The sequence below is a fragment of the Nelusetta ayraudi genome, unplaced genomic scaffold, assembly GCF_046127955.1.
Source record: "Nelusetta ayraudi isolate G7.1 ecotype Tasmania unplaced genomic scaffold, CSIRO-AGI_Nayr_v1 ptg000128l, whole genome shotgun sequence".
NCBI classification, from domain to species: Eukaryota; Metazoa; Chordata; class Actinopteri; order Tetraodontiformes; family Monacanthidae; genus Nelusetta; species Nelusetta ayraudi.
Window position 1 is genome coordinate 726702 of NW_027466178.1, and position 20515 is coordinate 747216.

Here is a 20515-nt window from a genome sequence, read left to right on the forward strand (position 1 = left end):
CACACACACACAGGCTCTGGTCAGACCACCTTCCCTGTGCATGTCTAGGGGGCAGTTTGCACCCCTGAGCACCAGAGAGAGAAGGGGGTGGGGGGTGAGAGAGAGAGAGAGAGAGAGAGAGAGAGAGAGAGAGGTGCTGCAGCAGCAGCAGCAGCAGCAGCTATTTTGAAAGCGAGCCTCTGGTTGAAACAGCGACTAGTAGCAGCTGTCAGGAACCATGACTGAAGATGACGGATTCTGTTGTCGCGGAGGGATATGCCAGACTGAGAGAAGGAAAAAAGGTACATTTTTGTGTCGTTGTCTTTAATAGATATGGCGGGACTATCCGAAAACTTTATTTTTGTTCCAACTGCTTTCCGTTTGTGTGTTTTCTTCTTCTGCAGTGGAAGAGTAGGTGGCTCGTCCTTCGCAAGCCTTCTCCAGTCGCAGGTACAGTGGCTCCAACACTCGTGACGTCACTGACGTCAGTAACACTGCGCAGTTTTGCTGCGCTATAGTGACTGTGCTTCTTTCTTAAGTTGCCTTCTGCTGCCATATTGGAAATAAATCCGCATGTCAACATTCGGGAACTAACTTTTCAGTGAAGGGAAGTGGAAATGGAAGAAGCTGCTTCAACTAAAAGGCTGCCGTAAATAGAACGATACTGTCGCACACGTTGTTTTGTAACTCCCGATTAACGTTCAAATCACACGAAGGGCTCTTGCGAGTGTTAAAAAGCTTTAAAAACTTAATAATAAAAAAGTTTTGCTATCTATTAGCACGAGGCAAACTCAGTTAAAGCAAACGAGCCGCCACCTAAATTAATGCAATTGTATGTTTACATTACTCTGCTCATGCTTGTTCATATGAATTAATTATTGCTGCAGAAGCCAGCAGAGCAGAGTGGTGACTTGAAACGTTGTGACACCACAGTTCCTTGTCTTGCCCATTGTCAACATGTCTGAAGTTATGAAAGCTGATGATTCTCAGGAGTGCTAATACTTATGAAAAAGCAGTTGAGTTTTTTTGTGTGTTTGTTGAATTTATCTGTTCTTTAAATAAGCTTCAATGTCTATAGAAAATCCTTAATTGGAACGCTTGCTGGACTCTGGAGTTGTAAGTTTGAGGTGCTCTTTGAATGGGTAATAAGTCTTGATTGCGTTTCGGCAATCAAGCCTTCCTCAGAGAGTCAAACAGTTCTAACTAAGAACTTACTAAGAACTGTTTGACTCTCTGAGGAAGGCTTGATTGCCGAAACGTGTCAGGGTTTTTAATGGTTTTGAATGTAACCAAGCTGCTACAATAAAGACTTTTTTAACTTTTCAATGGGAGTGTCTCTTTGGTATATTACTGATCATGTTACACATGTTAGAGTCCTGGTCTGTGTTTGACTACTAGTGTAGTAGCATTAGTAATAGTATTATGATATAATATATAATAATATAATATTAGTAGCTGTGTGCAATGATAAAGTAGTGATGCAGTTTTAGAGTTGTGTGTCTGTGTCGATCAGTGAGCTTCCTCACAAACACACTCACATAAACAATCTGTCTTGTTGTGTCAGTTCTCATCAGTAGTTTTAAGGGGTCAAAACAACAGTGGCAGATGTCAGAGCTACTGAGTCAAGCTTCATCTGGTGTGTCATGAAGTTTGCTTATTTATTTGTCGTCCTGCAAAAAAGAAGGGAGTATCATGTCTTTGTGTGTGTCCAGACTGCCTCGTGCTGCTGGTGTTTAAAGACAAGTGGGACAAAACGCAAGGCATCAGGGAGCGTGCCAGCATCACATTGGAGGAGATCTGTGGCCTGGAGGTGGCGCAGTGCTTTGAAGGTGTAGCCTTCACCCTGACCATCCTGTGCCTCCAGCAGGCAGCTCTACTGGGCTTCGACAGCAAGGAGACCCTGCTGGCCTGGGACGCCCGTCTGCGCTACACACTCGGAGAAGGTGAGCTCATCTTCTCCACTGGAATCTGCTCTGGTTTTCTTCTTTGTAATCGTGGTCCTTTGGTGATGTTTTGAGACATGTTGAGTCAGTTAGCTTTCCTTTCTGTTGAACCAAACCAGAAGGAGAATTTAATTATCACGAGAGCAGGTGTTGAGACTCAGTCAAAGCAACTAGAGGGGCAACAGGTCAAAGGTCAACAGGTGAAACGAATAAGTCTTGATTATGATTATGATAATAGATAAATAGAAAGATGCATAAATAAAAAAATACACAAAGAATTGTGAACTCTGACAGTCACTAATAAGCAGTATTACTGGGATGATGACGAGGTGCAAACTTCCACCAACAGAGGTTCCTCTCCAGTTTATTCTCAACACGCTGATGAGGCAAACGCACCCCTGCGTTTGTGTGTGTGTGTGTGTGTGTGTGTGTGTGTGTAGTGCCTTGGACAGCTTCACAACTCCAAGCTTTTGTTGTGGTTTACGTAATGCTTGTGGTTTCCTAATGGTCCCGTCATGAGTCTGTAAAGAAGCATTACTGCTGCTAGGTTTCCCTGTTGGGCCTCTATTTCATGAGGAGTCTGTTGAGCCAGATGTTTTGCAGACAGGCTGTTTGCTGCGGGCTCCGGATCTGAGCGTCTGCTGCTCAATTCTCTGCTTGTTGGATTTGTTCCCTCTGTGCAGCTGTTTCTGTTCTCAATGCTCTATGAACTAATTGCAACATTAGGACTCCGTGTTTTCCAACCCAGCACGGCCCATCTGGTCTCAGTCTGTTTTTCTTCTCAGATGTGTGTAAATAACTTTAATTCTTTATATGTATCTTGAGGCGGTGAGAGATTGATGAAGGATCATAAGGTAGTGATCTAATTCTGATGGCCCGTTGCCATCTGCATGAGTGTAAAGCAAGCGATGTATGACTTGGAACCTGGTTCCAAATGACATCAGCGGAGCAGAGCCAGATGGCAGCGCTCGAGAAAAAAATAGAGCTGAGTCATTAATTTCCATTATTACTGTTACTAAATAGATTGTTTATATCTTTGTTTGTTTTGTTTTTTGCAGTTCTCGTATTCTGCTGATATTCTGCTGATATATTCAGTTCCTATTTCTCCTTCTTTAACTCGTTCCCTCGTTCAGTTCACAGATTCAGTGTTGGAATCTTAGCGGGCACCAAGCTGGAGAGTGGACCTGCGACTCTCCACTTGTGCAACAACCTACTGGCTCTGGCGCGGGACGTCCCACCCGTCATCATTGGCCACTGGAACCTCACAGACCTGCGCAGATATGGACCAGTGCCAAATGGCTTCGTGTTTGAGGGGGGAACTCGCTGTGGTTACTGTGAGTTTGTTTTCCTTCCTGCTGCCTTTGTGCTACCTGTGGATGCAGTTTGTTTTTTACCAGATGAGTGTTGTTTGATGTTCCAAAGGTAGCACACATAGTGAGAACAGAGTTGTCGTCTAACAACACAAGAGACAAATGCAGAAAAAATTCTAACAACATAAGGCTGTTAAAAAAAACAACAACTATTTTTAAGGTTCCTAAACTTAGTCACAATAATGACCCTTCAACCTATTTGCATCATTTAAAACACTTTTTCTGATTTGGTGACATCAGACCAAAAAAACGGCAGCAGGGATTCATTTCTAGCTTTTATTCAGCGTTACTATGAAAACAAAGACGCACCGCTGCACAGTTTGAAACTACTCTGAGAATTTCCACATGCTGTTGTGTTGGGGGAGGATTTAAAAAGAATCAGTGGAATAGAAATCGTCGAGTAAAATAGTTCAATTACATTTTCATTATTTCATGGTCACGTTTCAGATGATTAGATGATTTTGTGTAGTTGCATATTCTTTCTTCATCAACAGTTTTTTTTTTTTTTTTTTTTTGGATAATTTGATTTTAGTAGCAGCTTTATGTCCATGAAGTATTGGCATCATTTGATATAGAAATCTGTAAAATAGTTTTAAGGTGCGTTGAAAAATCCCAAATCCTTTTTCCTCACGTTCCTGAAATGAAAGATCACGAGTCATTCTGAACAGGTTTGTTTTTGAAGCACAGTCACACTGTAGCTTGGTTACAGCCACTTCAGACCTGGTGCGTGACTCCATGACCAGCTGACCATTGCTGTAGGTCTACGAATAGACCTGAAACCATTAAAAAAAGAGATGAGAGCGTGTCAGCACCTGGAGGAGACAGAGACAGAGTCTCCAGAGGACCCGAGCACTGCGCTGGTAACCTGATCCTAGGGAATTTACCGTGTGATTTATTTAGCTCTGTTCAATGTGTGTCGCCGGACCTCACGTCATGCACTTGCAGGCGGAGCTCATCTGGCTTCAAAACACAGCAAAAGGACTGGAGACAAATGGACGTGTGGTGTTTATCCCACCACAGTGAAGGTGTCGCACTGGTGAAGCAGCAGCAAGAGCAGCATTTGCTTCACCTTTTGCTTGTGGTCAACACTTTTCCTAATGACTTGAGAAGTCATTTTCATATTTTCACCGTGTAAAGTGCAATGAGTTTTTAAGAAGACACAAAAATACCCAAGTCTGCTGTCAAAGCTTCCCCACCTGCTGGACTGTTTTTTCTGGGCCTTCTTGGGCGCTGAGAAGAGCGACTTCACACTTCCCACGGAGCAAACACCATCTGAGCAGCCCTGTTGCTTTGTATGGATGGTGCCACCAGACTGGAGTGGTTCTCGCTCCCACAGAGAACCCTGATCTGCTCATAAACCAGCCACACCACCTGCTCTTTGTTTTTCTTCCCCTCTGCACCTGATGCTCCAAATTTGCCCTCCTATGGACCACAAAAAGGAAAAATGTTAAAACTATTTGATGTGACCTTTGACCCAGAAGTCAGACATGCGTCATGCACCAGAGAGGCAAGTATGCATGTTTCATGCATACCTTGCATGTTATACTTTGAGGCTACCGCCGAACTTTGAGCACAGTCACGGCCAGGAGAGTGTTGGGAATGTTGTCCAGCTCCTGCTTGACATGGGTGGTCTGAGGGCTGGCACCAGCAGCCAGTCTTTATGGTCCAAGGCTTGGAAGAGGCCACCATAAGGAGGTCTGGAGGGTTCTGCTGTGAAGGAGCCGTCAGCCTCGACTATATGACGGTTTCTTTCATAACACAAAATAAGCAAGTCCAGATAAAATAACAGGTGGCAAAACTGGCTGTTATCTCATTCCCAGCAGTGCCATTTGTATTTTGATTGACAAAATATTTATCCGGGCTTCTAAATCCTGAAGAAGTTGAACATAAAACATATTCATTTAAAAACAAGTCTGCTGTTCACGTTTTCTTCCGAATTTTCTATTCTCTTTCCCCCTCATGTATTACAAGCAATTTGCACAGCTCAGTTCAAAAAGTCTAGATAATAACAGTCCAGTTATTCACTAATATCCACTCCTATCGACTCATCCAGAAACAGCTTCTGTCAGGCTTTTTCAAGGAAATATTGTGTTTTTCTTCCTATTTGGAAAATCACCCACAGCGAATTTCTTGTTAAAGATAACACCAGATATGACACCAACATAAGGCCTAATTTACAATTTTTTTAATTTATTTTTTGGTCATGCAACACAAACAATCCGGTATCCTCTCTTCACTGAGAAGAAATCTTATAACTTATTTCACCTTTATACATTTCTATTCCAACCACATAAATCTCTAACATAATAATAATAAAATCAATAAAAAAGTGAATATATGCCCCATCTTTCATATTTCTCACAACCCAAAACATCAAACAAAAAATCCTTAACTCCAAGCAATTTGTTGCTTGAATGTGTTGGACCAACTGATATGGCACGAATGTAACCCACAGGGGCTGGCGTGTTTCTGCTGGCATCGGCGGAGAGCGAGCAGATCAGCTTCCTGCTGGACTGCCTGGTGCGAGGCGTCTCCCCCAGCAGAGGCCCGTTTGGACTGCAGCCACTCCTGCCAGGTCAGTAGCAAAGAAGAAGACGCTATTTTGAGCCGCTCTGCTGGACCGACCTGGGAAGCCTGCTGAGCTCCCTTTTATTGAAAGACTGAGGCTGGATTTCTACTGAAAGATTATTGGGATCATCAGTATCTGTTGTTCCAATTAACAACGGCTATTTTCATTCTGGAGTTGAGAGTAATTCTGGCAACCACGTCTGCTGCTCCCCTGGAATCCATTTTTGTCCCACAGAATCCTCCGCAGAGAGAGGAGCTTTCGTGAAACCCGATTATGACTGACAGCTGTTTTTCCCCCTCTGGCGTAATAGTTTAATCCACTGATAGGATTTATAATGGATGTGAGATCTTCCTGACCCCTGACGTCAGGGCTGGGCCTTCACTGAGAAGCTGAGGGCCACCCGGCTGGAGCACTGTGCCAGCAGTGATGATGGCAGCTCACTCTGTTGTTGCCTATTTAGAGCTGCATAGGCTTCATTGCTACTGTTGGTTTAGCTGATGGGTGCTGACGGTCCAAACATGCTCTTCTTGTCATTGCAGCAGGATTATCTGGAGAGTCAGGGTGTTTGAATAAGAGGGGAAAAGTTTAAAAGTGTATATTCATGTACTTATACAATTCATACTTACTGTATGTTCTTATATAGTATCAGTCTGATAGTGTGACGTCAGGTAGTCATTCAAACATGATCTCCCTTCCCTCTGTTCTCCTTCACACCTCCAGGCTTCACACCAGCAAATATATCAAAATTCCTTCCAATTTTTTCTTCTCTGTGTTTCTTCTTCTTCTTCTTCTTCTTCTTCTTCTTCTTCTTCTTCTTCACACAGCCAAATCATAGTTTGAGCTCATAGTTCTATTTATTGTGCCACGCAGCAGAATAAATAGCAGAGAGGATGTCGGAGAGTTGCAGAGCGACGCTTCAAAGTCGAGCAGCCAAAGCCTCCTAATCACTCTGAGCATGTTTGTAACCTCATCCTCAGGATTCCGCTGCCAACGCCACCCACCCTTCTGGTGTCACACTTGGTCACCTGCCCCCCACCACCTTGCCACCACCAATGTTTTATACTCCAGTTTCCTTGCGCTCCTCCTCCTCCTCCTCGCTGGCTTGGTCTTCTCCTCTCCATCACAGCCTGTGTCACCGTCCCAACTGCACACCTAGCTACATTATGTTTGCTGTTCTTATTTTTACACTCTGCTGTTGTGTGCCATCACCAGGTTCACTTTATCTGTTTGTTCTCTTAGCAAGCCACCTCTGTGCTCCCTCTGCTCTGTTGTTGTCCACTTAGTCACCAGGGTACTCATGAGAGGAGCTCATCAAATACACACAATACACTTTAAATGTTGTAAAAAGTCTTTCAGCGAAGCATCGTATTGGGAATAATTTGAACTCACGAACAGCCTGCTTTTCCCTTGATATCAGGAGGATAGAACTCGTCCTTTCACTGTTCTGTTGCCGTTATTGAAGTGCTGCACAGCCGTCGGTGACTGTTGTTGTGTTTCCATGCACAGACCGAGTGGGAACACTGGCCCAGTCTGTTTACTGCACACTGCTATCTCTGACCAAATTAGGATTTTTGTGGCTACTGGGGCCCACCAGAGGGGAGGCGGTGTTAGCACAGCTTAGCCGGATTGAGCCCGCCACAAAAATACTGCTGCTCACCAGAGGCTGTGGCACCTGTGAGTCCAGCAGATATTAGTCAATCCTCTCTGATCTGGTCTGCTGCGCTCCACCGTCGGTTCCTCTGAGGCTCCTGGCTGGAGAACCTTCTGGATGGAGCAGCAGCAGCCAGTGAAGAGGATGTTGCTTTCAGCTCATAGCCTTCGTTTTCTGATCACGCTACGTTTCACGGAGCACGTTTTAAAACACACAATAAAAGCCCTTCAGTGTTTTGCAACCAATAGAAACAACAGTTATACTGTAGAGTTTCTGACAAGTTGAATAGAGATCAGAATAGAGATATTGTGTTTTAAGTCTTAAAAGAGACAAAAATTTCATTCATTTTAGTTGCAGAAAATGAAAGGAGTAATCTCTACCTACTCATTTTGTAAAGAAAAAAAATGTTCCTGTGAATAAACTGCATTCTATTCTTCCTTTTGTAATATTGCAGTTAGCCTTAGATGTTGGAAAACAAACTTTGTCCAGCAAATGTGTTTAGGCATTTAATAGAGAGGAGAAGAAAAATACTAAACAACAGTGTAGTTACAGTCTATAGAAAATCTAATCAAAACAACACAATTGTCAACTGACTTCTAGCCTCAATCTGTTTAAATTCACAGATCAGTTTTTTTTTTACCCTCAAGCACATTCCTAAATAATAAGTTATAAGTGTTTTTTTTTTTGCTGGCGATTTCCGCATTCATGTCATAAGCACTGACCCTCTGCAAAGTGACAAGTGACAATCACTGTTTTGTCGGCGGTGATGTGAAGGAACCACATTCCTTCTGGACACAGCAATTTAAAGTTTTCTTGTCGTCTGATTAGCTAGTTTTGCATTCATAGGTCATGAAACTCAGTGTTAGAGATCAGTGCAAGTTGCGAAAGCAGTCGGGCTTGCAGCTGAGAAAAAAGGAGAACTCCAAAGAATCTCCACACACGTCTTTCCTTTGTTTAACGAGAGTAAAAAAATCAAACTACAGATCTGCTCTCCACCTGTGGGATTCACATCTCCAGCTTCTGTTCATCTACCAGTTATTTATGTACGTTACGGCTGCGGCTCGGAAAGATAAAAGGAAGCCAACAGTTCAGCGTTGGACCTGACCTTGATGGTCAAGGTACATGAGATCCTCAAACGGTAGCGACAATCCTGACAGCGCGTACCAGCGCGGCCACGTGGCCGTGCTATTAATAAACCCTGTCCTGAGGCGCAAATACTTCAAGGTGTTCCCCTGTGTGACCTCCTTTCTGGGCCGGCCACTGGCTAATTGAGAAATGTCCCTGCCAACATGCTTGTTAGTTATTCTTTCCACCAGATGAATTCCGCCCTGGTGGTCTCAGGTGTCCCTGTCCGGTTTTCTCTGGAAGTCTTCTCACCACTCTCCCCTCGCTCTGCAGTGGGGCATGGTTTAAATTAGCCATGCCGCTTCTCACTTTGTTGCTAATGGTTTTGTTGTTGTTGTTTCTGTTGATGTGATTGGCCCTCTGTGTGACAGACCCCAGCGCCAGTCAGACCAGTTCAGAGGAGAGGCTGAACCATGAGGCCCAGCAGCTGGAGAAACGGCTCAGCTTGCTGTCTCACAGGTGCAGCACAGGTAGATCCCAAAACACTCACAACACTCGTATTTTTTACTCAGAGTATGATTACAAGTAGGTCTAACAGATGTGACTGTCAGATGTCAGGTACAACAGTAAGATGACGTGACCTCTGACCCCTGCCAGGTAGCAGGATCCAGAGGAGCCTGTCACTGAAGTCCATCCTTCTCTTCTTCAGCTCGTGACACATTGTCTGTGAAGGTTCTCAGTCATCCAGGTCTTCTGAAAGAAGAAGGCTTCAGTTAGGGCAACAGGACTGGTGCTTGTCATGTTGAGGAAGTTTGTCCAGTTGTCCTAACTGAGCCCTTCTACTCATCACACATTGTGTAGCACTATGTTGTGCTAAAGGGCACATTTTGAAAAAGCACAGTCTACGCAGGAAGCTGAGAAACAGGTTTCTGCAGGAACCTGTTTGTGTGGAGTCCTGCAGCACAAAAACTAGAAAGCAAAACTGCCCTGCTGATGTCCAGAATTAAAAACAAATATCTTGTTTTCTCAATAACAAAAGGTTTAAGTTAGAGCAACTGGGTCTTGTTCTGTTTCACGTCTTGGATGAGAGGGGAAACATCTTCAAGATCACCAGAAGCAGTCCAGTTGCCCTCACTGAACCCTTCTACTTGAAGATGAGCTGGATGACTGAGAACCTTCACATACTTACAGATCTCCTCCATCTTCATCTGCAGCCTCGTCCTCCTACTGCCCGTCCGGGGGTGGAGACGACCACAGCCTGTCCGGCTCCTCCGACACCTCCGACACCAGCCGCTCAGACTGGAGCGGGCCAGTCCCGGGCCAATCGGACAGCGTGGTCCTGGCCGGTGGTGCTGGAGCTCCGCTGCAGAGCCTGGAGAAGCTCTCCATCAGCCAGGGAAACCGTCCAACCATCACCACCACCACCCCCACCACCACCGAGCCCCCTCGGCAGCTCCAGGAAGTGGGCCGCCAGAGCTCGTCAGACAGCGGCCTGGCCAGCGGCAGCCACTCGTCCTCCTCCTCGGGGAGTTTCTCCTGGTGTAGCCTGGACGTGACCTCCACCCAGGACTTTGCCTCCGTCTTCAGCTGCCCGCCGCGCTCAGCGCAGGACCTCAACCCCTGTTCCTGTCCCAGCCCCTCCGGACACGAATACCAGGTACCCACCTCCCTGCGCTACCTCTACGACCTCCCCAGGACTGTGTGGCCAGAGGGGGGTGGCCGCAGCAGGCCGAGCGGGGACGGTCGGGGCCGCTCAGGACCTTCAGGACCCTCAGGACCTACTCTGGACTCAGAACAGGGGGATAGAAGCTGCGACCACCGCCCACAAACTGCAGATACTGAACCTGTGAGTGAACGACCGCAGGGCCTCCTGGAGGACAGCCAGAGAACCAGAGTGGCGCCCTCTGGTGGACTCTCAGACTCCTCTCACATCTGCAGCTCCAAAGCCATTGTGACCATCTGCTCGGCGTGCGGAGGCTTCAAGGCCAGTGCAAAACAGTGTTGGGATTATTATTGTCAGATACAAGCAGGGTGTTTTTGTTTTCACTGGGTAATCCCCACCCCCCCGACCTCTATGGAGCATGCTCTGTTGCGCCACAGTAGCAGCTTGTCCAACAGGCCCCATCAGTACTAGATCATCAATACTAGATCATCAATAATAGATCATCAATACTAGATCATCAGCTGTGCCGCAGAAAGTAAGAAAGTCTTTGTGACCTTGAATGCAGCGCGGTGATGGTGATGGGGGCATCACTCAACTGGTCCAGTAGGTCATCTGTCTCACTAGTCATTGAATCTCCTGCTGGTCCAGACAGACACACGGACAGACAGGACAACAGGTTTCACACTGTGGGACTCAGTTGCAGCGTTTGCACTTGATAGTAAAAAAAAAACATTCCTCTCATAGCTTGTTAAATGGTGTTTTGTGCAGCCAACAGACATATTGAAGGTTTAGTAACAATTTATGGGACACAATTTGGCTTTTTTTTTTTTTTTTTTTTTTTTTTTTTGTTTTAAGAAAAAAAGAAAGGAAAGCTGAGGCACTTTGTTTTAAAGATGTGTTGCCATGACACCAGTTTGAAGCTTGTTATGGTTTTTTTGTATTTGGAGTTTTTTTTTTAGGAAATCCGTCACCTCTGTGGTACATTCTGGCTCATTAATTTAGAGGACATTAAACTAGACTTAGACCAACATTAACATTAAACATTAACTAGAGTTACTTGGAACAATTCCATAAAAACAAAAAAACAGATCTATTATGCTGCAGCTTGTTCATCATACTTAACATACTGCTTCCATCCACAGGGGGCGCTGCACACGTCTGCCAGTAGCTCAGTGATACCAGCCATACCAGGCAAGTATACACACACACTGCATGCACTGATTCCTGCATGGACAGAGTTGATGCATGTCTGCTGCTGCTACTGCTGCTACTGCTGCTACTGCTGCTGCTGCTCCAGTCGTTCTCTGTCAGTCAAAAGTGGGATCAGGATTGAAGACTGTATCTCCTGTAGAACATGATGATCTCAATTCAGCAGATCACAGTCAGTGTGACAGCAGAGTGAGGAAAGTTCTGGAGAAATGCTCTTCCTCTCCAGAGAAGACATCTATGATGAGAGCGGAGATGGATTCCAACCACGGAAGAGACAGACCAGCTGGGTTCTGGGACAGACCGCTGGGCTTCCCACCTGCTGACTGGCAGCCCCAGGCTCAGACCACCACACTGAACCTGTACCAGTCAATGACCGGACTCAAGACTGCAGTGCCTGGCACTGCTGCTCCATCGCCGGGACCACGGTCCGACCCCAACACCGTCCTGTATGAGAAGTGCTTCAGGTGTCAGGGGAAGCAGTGCCAGCCTCCTCCCAGGGTCACACCGGCAACATCATTCCGGAATATTCTCACTGGTCCAATCTATGGAGCTGGGCCGGGCCTGAAGAAGAGCACTGAAGAACATGAAGCGAGCGCTGATGAGGAGGTTTTCCACGATGGATCTCAAACTTTGTTTGGAATGCATCAAAATGACATGACGACTATCCAGTCAGAAGGTAAGAGGTCTTTCTGAAGCTCTGTCTGCTTTTCCTCCTTCAAGTGGATCTTCTCTTTGCTTCTGTTCTCTTCTTCTTCTCATGTTAGCATCAATGAAAAGAACACTCCTGCCCTCTGGCTGCTTTTGTTAAGGCAACCATTTGTTTTCCCCTCTCCGCTCTGCGTTGCTGCACTTTTCCTCGTCGTGCCTCTACATCTGAGGGATCGATCTAAAGGGGGATCCAGACAGAGAAATGGTTTACAAAGTGTGACTGCTGTAAATATTTTAAGCAGCGCTACGCTGGCTCCTGCAACAGCATGCTGCTGTTTGTTCCCCGGCATGTTTTTCATTAGAATGAGCTCTTGTTCCCAGCTTGAGTGGATAACAGCTTCTACTGTTCTGATACTGTGAGCCACCTCACTGCTTCCATCTCGAGAACGTGCAGAAAACAAATCTCACCGTCATTTTCACAAGGCCCCATGGTTGGGACTCGTGTGGAGTTCTTTCACTTCCTTGCTTCTAAAACCAACAAAACAAAAAAATAAAACTGTTGAGTTTTTTTTTTATATCAGAAACATAGTTTTTTCCTCTTCCGCCAGACAAAAAGCTCAATAGTAAAGAAGAAAGACGGCGAGCTGATCCTGCGTATGAGATCATGGAAAGTCGGGGAGCGGAGAGGAACCCAGAGGTAGGCCAGCTGAAGAAATAACCGCTAATCCGCTTTATGCTATCAGCCGTTTGCACATTCTGACAGTGTAACTAATTGTGCTCAGAGTTCACAGCCACATTTTTTTGAAGGGAGAAATGTGTATGATTTGATGGAAGCACCTATGGATCAAGATCATATAGAATGAACTGCAGCCCGTAGAGGTGAACTCCTCCACTGGAGTCACATCAGAAATGTTCTGCCACGTTTTTGTAGTTTTGAACTCTTTGTGCAAAAAAAAAAACTTGAAACAAGTGTCTGTATTGAGCTGTAATCACAGTTGCAGAAACTGAGTGTGTATGTGTGTGAGATGCTCTCAGAAGTGTTTGTTCAGTCTGGAGGAAGAGGCGCTGAAGCAGGAAGCCGTCGGTCGGACTGATATGATGAAGATGCACCCAGATTATTTTTTCTTGTTTGAATGTTGTTGGAGAGAATCTGCTTTGATGCTTGTGTTGCGTTGCTACAATTCTCCCTCTCGTTCTGTTCTTCATGGCTGCACCTGACAGATGAGGCAGCACAGAGAGTCCAAAGAAGTGAAGCAGAAAAGGGGACAGAATAGAATCTCTGTGGTCACCGACTCTTTGGTTCGTGACCGTGATCATCATTTCTACATGTGTGCCAGAAATCTACTCACCTCAGAACATCTTTGCCTGCATAACTGAAGACTCTTATATGCAGTATGAATGTAGCATTGAGGCTATGTGCTAAGAGAAGCCAGCCACCTGCTCCATCTACTGAGAACTGAGACAAAGACACGGCCTGCTGTAGAAATTCCAGGCTGCCGTAAATAATCTTCACTCCTGCATTGGTCGAAACGTGCCGTGTGCTTTTTCAATCCACCTCCCCCTTTTTTCTCTTACACGCTTTACAGAGAATTTCACAGTTAGGACAGCGTCTCAGGTCATATAAACAGAACTTGAACCCAAGTGGTTCTGGCTGAATAAAGCGCCAGGAGTAGGTTTTCTAGCAAGTTGATATTAACCTCACCCAGCATGTTGACACCATAATGCCAACTCTACTGTGGCACCAACACACCTTCAGTTTGTGAATTGCCCACAGTTTCATACTCAACACTACTACAGTAACACTGCTTCACTCAGTATTTAGTACAGAAGTGTGCAATTTGTGAACCGTCTACAATCTTTGTCCTAATAATGTGTTTAGAGGCACCATAAAGACATAATTTATTTTTTATTTTTAGGTTGGGGAATTAGGATGCTGTAAAATTCTCCTCAAAGTGGGAGGAATAATAATAAAAAGAAAAAATAATTATAAACATTACAATGCCCTGTTGTCCAGTTCAGGTTTTTCTAGTGAAAATGCTCAAAGCGCAATGAGATATTGCAAATTTCCCCACTGTGGGATTAATAAAGGCCTTCTACTCTATTCTTCTATTCTATCTGCTCTTGCACCTGCGTCTTCCATTCTCTGTGTGTGAATGCCTCAGTGAGCCTGACAGCAATGTATGGTGCATGTCTACCAACAATCTTTGACACCACAATGTGTCAAGGTTGTCTGGAATTACAGATTGTGCATCAGAAAAGTAAACGGCCTGTTTTTCGCTGCGAGGTGCAAAGCTCTGAGCTCAGCACATCTGGAATATGATCCCCTGCTCTTAGATCCAGCTGCTGAGCAGGAAGTGTCACGTAGAGACTGAACATCTGCTCCCTCTCTTGCAGGAAGAAGAAAGAAACAAGTACCAGCTGATGGGCACCTGTGGTCAGCAGAGGCTCCTGCCAGAGACTGAAGGTACGACAGGTTGACAGCAGCTCAGCAACACAAATGGGATGTTGTTCTAACTGAGCCGCCACAGTTTAGTGTATGTGGAAAGTGAGAAGGACTTCACACAGACTCCTTTACAAAGTATCAGGATGTGAAAATCATTGTCTGTTCCACACTGACTCTTTCAGTCAGTTGTTTCTCTCATGGTAATTCTCTTGCTGATGTGATGTGAAAAGGCTTCTGAGAGGCCCTGAAAATTGGGAACGATGATGAAGAAAATCTAGTTAGTGTGGTGAAGCTTGTTAAGCTTACCAGGTTAGCCACTTAGCTGCTGAGACACAGAGTTTTAACTTGTCAGGTTGAACTTGATGTTTGTCTCTAACATAGAAATATTAAACTTGGGCAAGTGTGTAACTTACCTTTTTATTGCAGATTCATTTTAAATCATAGTAAATAAATACAGTCGAGCTGCTCTTGGATGACGAGGAAGAGGAAGCTTGCAGTTGATGGTGGATGAACAGAGTTAGCTTTGCTTCAACCATTCAGCCTTCTCAGCCGATTTACTGCCATTTTGCTGTGTTCCGTTAACTGGTGGCGGCATCGTGTTGATGAGTGATATGCCCAGATGGTCCTCAAAGAAGGACACAGTGGCAGTGGTGTGTCTATAGTACAGGGAGAATCATGGCTGAGGATGTGACTTGGCAAAGTCATTTGTTTGCTGATGACACTGATTTGTGCTCGTTGATGTAGCACCAAAAATCCCAGTTGCATATGGAGCAGTGTTGGTCAGAGGAAGCTCCCGGGTATGGAACCTGTTGCCCAAAGTCTCAGCAGCATCTGTCATGTTATATGCATGCTCTCTCTCTCTCTCTCTCTCTCTCTCTCTCTCTCTCTCTCTCTCTCTCTCTCTCTCTCACACACACACACACACACACGCACACACACACACACACACACACACACACACACACAGACAGACACACACCCGCGTGCACACACACTCCTTGACTCTCATGTCTGATTTTGCTGGGTCAGTGAGCAGCTAATGGATGGTGACGTGCTGCAGGGAAGTGGCTCACATGTCACATGTACTGAAACAACAGCAAAGTGTTCATGGGATACATGTGATCCTGCTTTGGTAGAGCTGCTGAAGAGAGTCTGTATTATAGATAGATAGATAGATAGATAGATAGATAGATAGATAGATAGGTAGATAGATAGATAGATAGATAGGTAGATAGATCCTCCTGCGCTACAGTTGCCCCTAAATACCATAAATACCATAGTAATGTAACTAAGACCGTGTATCAAAGTGATATATAATGTGTTTGCCAAACATTAAATTAAAACAATGATCTTTTGCTTTGGCTTCACTCAGGCTTCAACAGGAGGCAGGAGAAGCTGTTTGATTTGCGTTCAGAAGGCTGATGGCCAGTTGGAGAGAATGTTTAATCTCTTTCTCTCCCCCTTCTTGCTCGACCAGCAGTCGTGACTGACGACTGTGTGACTGACGTGTGAATGGCTGGCTGGCTGACAAAATATTGAGGAGCTAAATGTGAGAATAGCGGTGTCTAACAGCTGCTCACCTCAGTTGGCTGTGTTTCCTCCTGTCTGTCAGTCTGTCTGTCTGTTTGTCTGCCTCACTGACACTCTTTATTGAGCTTTGAGAGCTTTGTTGTCCACCCTGCAACTCTCTCTCTCTCTCTCTCTCTCTCTCTCTCTCTCTCCCTCTCTCTCTCTCTCTCTCTCTCTCTCTCTCTCTCTCTCTCTCTCTCTCTCTCACTTTGGTTGTGATTTAGCAAGTGTACAAATAAAAGTTGATTGATTGGTTGACCACCCCCAGAGGCCTCACAGAGTGCATTAGGGGAAGGTCCACTGAGTCGGAGCCGACACTGCTGTTGTAATGGCTGCCATTCTAGAAACAGCACTAGCAGAGCGGCCTGCTGTCTGATCAATGAGATATCAGGCCTCTCAGACGTTGGATGAGGCTGAAGGGGCTCTGCAGGCGTCTGATGGCTTCTCACTGATTGCATGATCCTCCCGCAGGGTGGATGAACTAAGCCGCTTGGTAATGGCCATGGCCCTCTGCCAATCATGAAGAGCCAATAGACAAGGAGGAACCTTTTTCATTTGGCACCCAAATGTTGCACAGCATCATCCCACCTCTGGATTTATGTAGGCGTTTCAGCGCAGCGGGAGCAAATAAATATTTATCAGCGACAAGCCCTGCACTCGGTGAGGAAGCCAAACTATTAATGCAACGTTGGGTTGGTTTCTCACTGTCATCCTGGAATCAAAGATTGCTGCCGCTTCATAAATGAATTCATAGAATGTGCCCTGCCTCAGCTAAATGGGAGATTTTATCGTGCAGAGTTCCTGTTCGTTGCTGACACCTTTTGAATGAGCTGCATTTTATTGCCGCGTTTCCACAGACACCAGGGTTGCTTCGGTTTGACAGTGTTTCCCTCTCAAATGTGTTCCTGCTTTAATCCTCACACATGAAATCTGTTCCAGGAAATGTAGTAAAAGTAATGTAGGCGCTGACCAAAATGTTTTTCTCCTTGTGTTTGCAATCTCTTGAAATGCTTGTGTCACAAATGAGATAATTTAACAACACACATGGGTTAACAAAAATCAGTGTATTGCAGAAAAGACTGTGTTGTTTGATCGCCCCTTTACAAAATCTGCATTTTAAAAAATACTACTTCAAAAAACAAACACTGAGCTGTCACATTTGCTAAATATGAAGGATCCAGTTTTGAATTAAGATAGCAGACTGAGACTGAGAAGGCCTGCAGTGCATTTATTTCACCATGGTTGTTGCTTCAACAACAGGTTTTTAAAGGATTTTTGTGAACGAATCAAAATTTGACTAATTATTGCTATGGTCTACCTTTCTTGACAGGCAGAGCATTTATTTTCCCCACCGAGATGCCGCCTCCTGAAAGGCAACACAGTGAAGGTGCCACATACGTCAATATTCCCATCAGTCCCACATCCAAGAAGCAGCTCCACTACATGGAGCTGGAGCTTCAGGAGCAGGCTTCTGGAACCTGGGGCGCTGGCACACAAACACCTTCACAGAGTAAGGAAGCATCTATCTAGTTGTAGTGCTGATAAACTAATATGTGTCAAAGATACTTTAATTTGTTCTACACATTACTATTATCTATCTTTTAAGTATCTGCAACCTATTTTTTTTTATGTCCACCTATATATTCTCCCCCAAATATCAATTTCAGATCACCAACCAAATGTAAAGGGAAAAAAAAGATAATTAGTTGTTGCTGCACTGATGCTGAGCTGTAGTTGATAGATATGTTTTCTATCTATTAGTGTTGTTACACTAGTACAAGGAGTACAAGGACCACCGAGGCACTAATTTAGGGTTTGGGTCATGGTTGGGGTTGGGGTTTGGGTCAAAGTTAGTTTTGGGTAAGGGTTAGAGTTAGACGTCTGGTTGAGTTCAGGGTTTGGGTCATGGTTGGGGTTGGGGTTGGGTTCAGGGTTCAGGGTTCAGGGTTAAAGTTTAGGGTTAGGGCTGTGGTTAGTGTTAGAGTAGGGGTTTGGGTGGTGGTTAGGGTTAGTAATAGGGTTGTGTTCAGGGTTAGGTGTGTGCTTAGGGTTGGGATTGTATTCAGAGTTGGGGTTTTGTCTGTGTTTACTCTAAGGGTTGTGTTTAAGGTTAGCGTTACACAGATGACACTTCTTGACTTCCTTAAGTCTTATTGCCTGGTTGTGTGTTGATTTGACAGGGAAGCCTTCCACCAGGTACGCCCAGATTGACATCACAGCCACAGAAACTGCTCATAAAGTTGGCACACAGCATGCCTTGGGTCGCCAGGAGGGTCTGCACACCCTGGAGCTGCGAAGGAAGGGGACTCCGCATTGAGCTCACAACATGCTGCTGCTCTCAGCAGGAACACCGTGAAGTCGGCAGCTACTATCACTCAAAGGACTGGAGGACAAAGGAAAAACATCATCCTCAGTTCACTTTTGGATTTTTTTTTATTTGTCCTAATCCATCTTTTGAATGATACTTTTGGGGATGCTGTTTCATCCACCTGTCCGGCCAGTGCGCTCAGATGTAGATGTGCATTGGCAAGTACATCAGGAGAAGATGGGAAGATGTGAAAGTTAAAGCTCCAGCAGGGTCTAGGTCACTGGTCTGGGCCGTCTCTTTAGAAAAGTCGTACGATGTGAGTGTCCAGAGGACAGCGTGACAAGGTCGGCTTGTGTTTATTCTCACCTCATCAATAATTCCACACATAGTCACACAAAATTAGTTTTTGATGCAATTTATTGTGGAGGAACTTTTTGAGATAGTCTTACTGGGAATGTGTTAGAGGTTTTCAAAGAAGATGACAAAAAGTTGTTGCCTGTTTTTTTTTTTTTTTTTCTTTCCTCCAAGACTAGATGCTGGATCACTGCCGTTGGAAAATCAATAGGAAAACTTATAGTGTTCCTTACCTCTGCTTTGTATTGCTCAAGATAAACAGTTTGCAGTGAGAACAGGCTTCATTAATAATGTACAGAAACCTCAATCCAAATTGATGGGTCACACAAAACTGCTACTGATGGCTCTGTTTTACACATCCGTTTGTTTTGAGGAATTAATAAGTTTACTTATCTAGCATATCTTTTTTTTCTGAACAAACTGTCACTCAAGAAAAGTTGTACTATAGAGCTGTTTAAGTGAATATTGTTTTTGTCTCATTCTCAAATACTCAGATGAAGCCCAAGTATGATATCTGTAAATACATTGTCGCCGTCAAAATGACACGGACTTCTCTGAAATATACATGTGAAGTTGCTGCAGACACAGTCGCTGCAGATACATTGAAGACGTACCGAAAGTGCTTTCCGTTGGCTTTTTTCCTCTTTGTAATACTTTTTATCTTCCATATTTATTTATAACATTGGCTTTGGTGTACTTGTAGAGTTGCATTAGAAATACAGTATATTAAATTGATCTTCTGGACAGCAGATTTGTTTGTATTTGACTCTGCATTTCACCAGGGTTTCAAAGGTGCAGCTCTAGTATTACATTGTACAACTGCAGGGGACCAGAGCTCATCTCTCCCTGAGGACCATTTACACCAATCCATCAGTTATCAGTCAGTGATCAGAGCACCACTATCCAACTAATCAGTGATCAAGTGAAGCCGGAATGTTCACAGTTGGTAAATGAAGAAAGACAATGACACAGGATACCACCTCAGGGCTGTTTAATCAATCCCCAAAGCGTCCACAGTCCCGAGTTATTGAAATATCCTCAAAGCTTTCGACCAATATTGCTTTGGTTCAACAATCTGAGACTGCCTGGTTTTGTTTCTCTTTTAAACAGGGAAAGATTCGATAAGGTATCCGTTCAAGATGGACGCTTCCAAGAGGCTGGAATAAAAAACAAAACACTAACAAAACAACAAAAACCAAATATCTTCAAATAGTTTTGTGTTTTTTTTCTGATCATTTTAATCTGAAGCAGCCACTCCACTGGAGTGCAGCCACGCGCTCCAGCATTAAAACAAAAGGTCTGGAAATTGATCGAATATAGGAACTTTAATTATGGGAGGAGCCTGGGGGCAGAACTTGGAAGCCTGACTCAGCCAGGAAATTAGAATCTTTACACTTGCAAGGCTGCCAAAAAACAACAAGTAACTAATCTCACTGCATTAGTGAATAGGCCCTGGGGCGCAGCACTCACGCTTCCAACCCAGTGGAGATGTGAAGCTGTTAGACTGAGCTGCAGCCCCATTTAATTCCCCCTATCTATTAAAATTCATTATTTTAACAGAAAATCTATTTCATTATTTTTTCATCGTTGCTAACCATGCTTGTGGCTCAGTACAGTTTTACTGGACTGATTCAAAATTATTTCTTGGATCAGCGAAGTTCAATTATGGCTCTTTTGGAGAAAAAAAAAAGAAAAAAGGGTCCCATTTTCCAGTGTTCTACCAGAGGAGTCTGAAGGAAGTCCA

General features: G+C 44.6%; 1 protein-coding gene across 6 annotated transcripts; it reads left to right on the forward strand.

The window, feature by feature from the left end:
* The first annotated feature begins 150 nt into the window (after positions 1-150).
* Positions 151-19520, forward strand: LOC142904471 (protein Dok-7-like). Of its 6 annotated transcripts, none has more exons than XM_076050577.1 (13): positions 151-281; positions 384-429; positions 1692-1922; positions 3056-3256; positions 5748-5867; positions 9009-9107; positions 9792-10561; positions 11383-11431; positions 11616-12125; positions 12706-12794; positions 14492-14561; positions 17440-17619; positions 18290-19520. In XM_076050577.1, the coding sequence occupies exons 1-13, from the start codon at positions 228-230 to the stop codon at positions 18424-18426; spliced, it is 2556 nt and encodes an 851-aa protein (XP_075906692.1). In that variant the 5' UTR covers positions 151-227; the 3' UTR covers positions 18427-19520. The 6 variants fall into 6 exon arrangements, with proteins under 6 accessions (XP_075906692.1, XP_075906694.1, XP_075906697.1 ...); XM_076050579.1 differs by having other exon boundaries at positions 9792-10423; XM_076050582.1 differs by lacking the exon at positions 11616-12125.
* Positions 19521-20515: the final 995 nt, after the last annotated feature.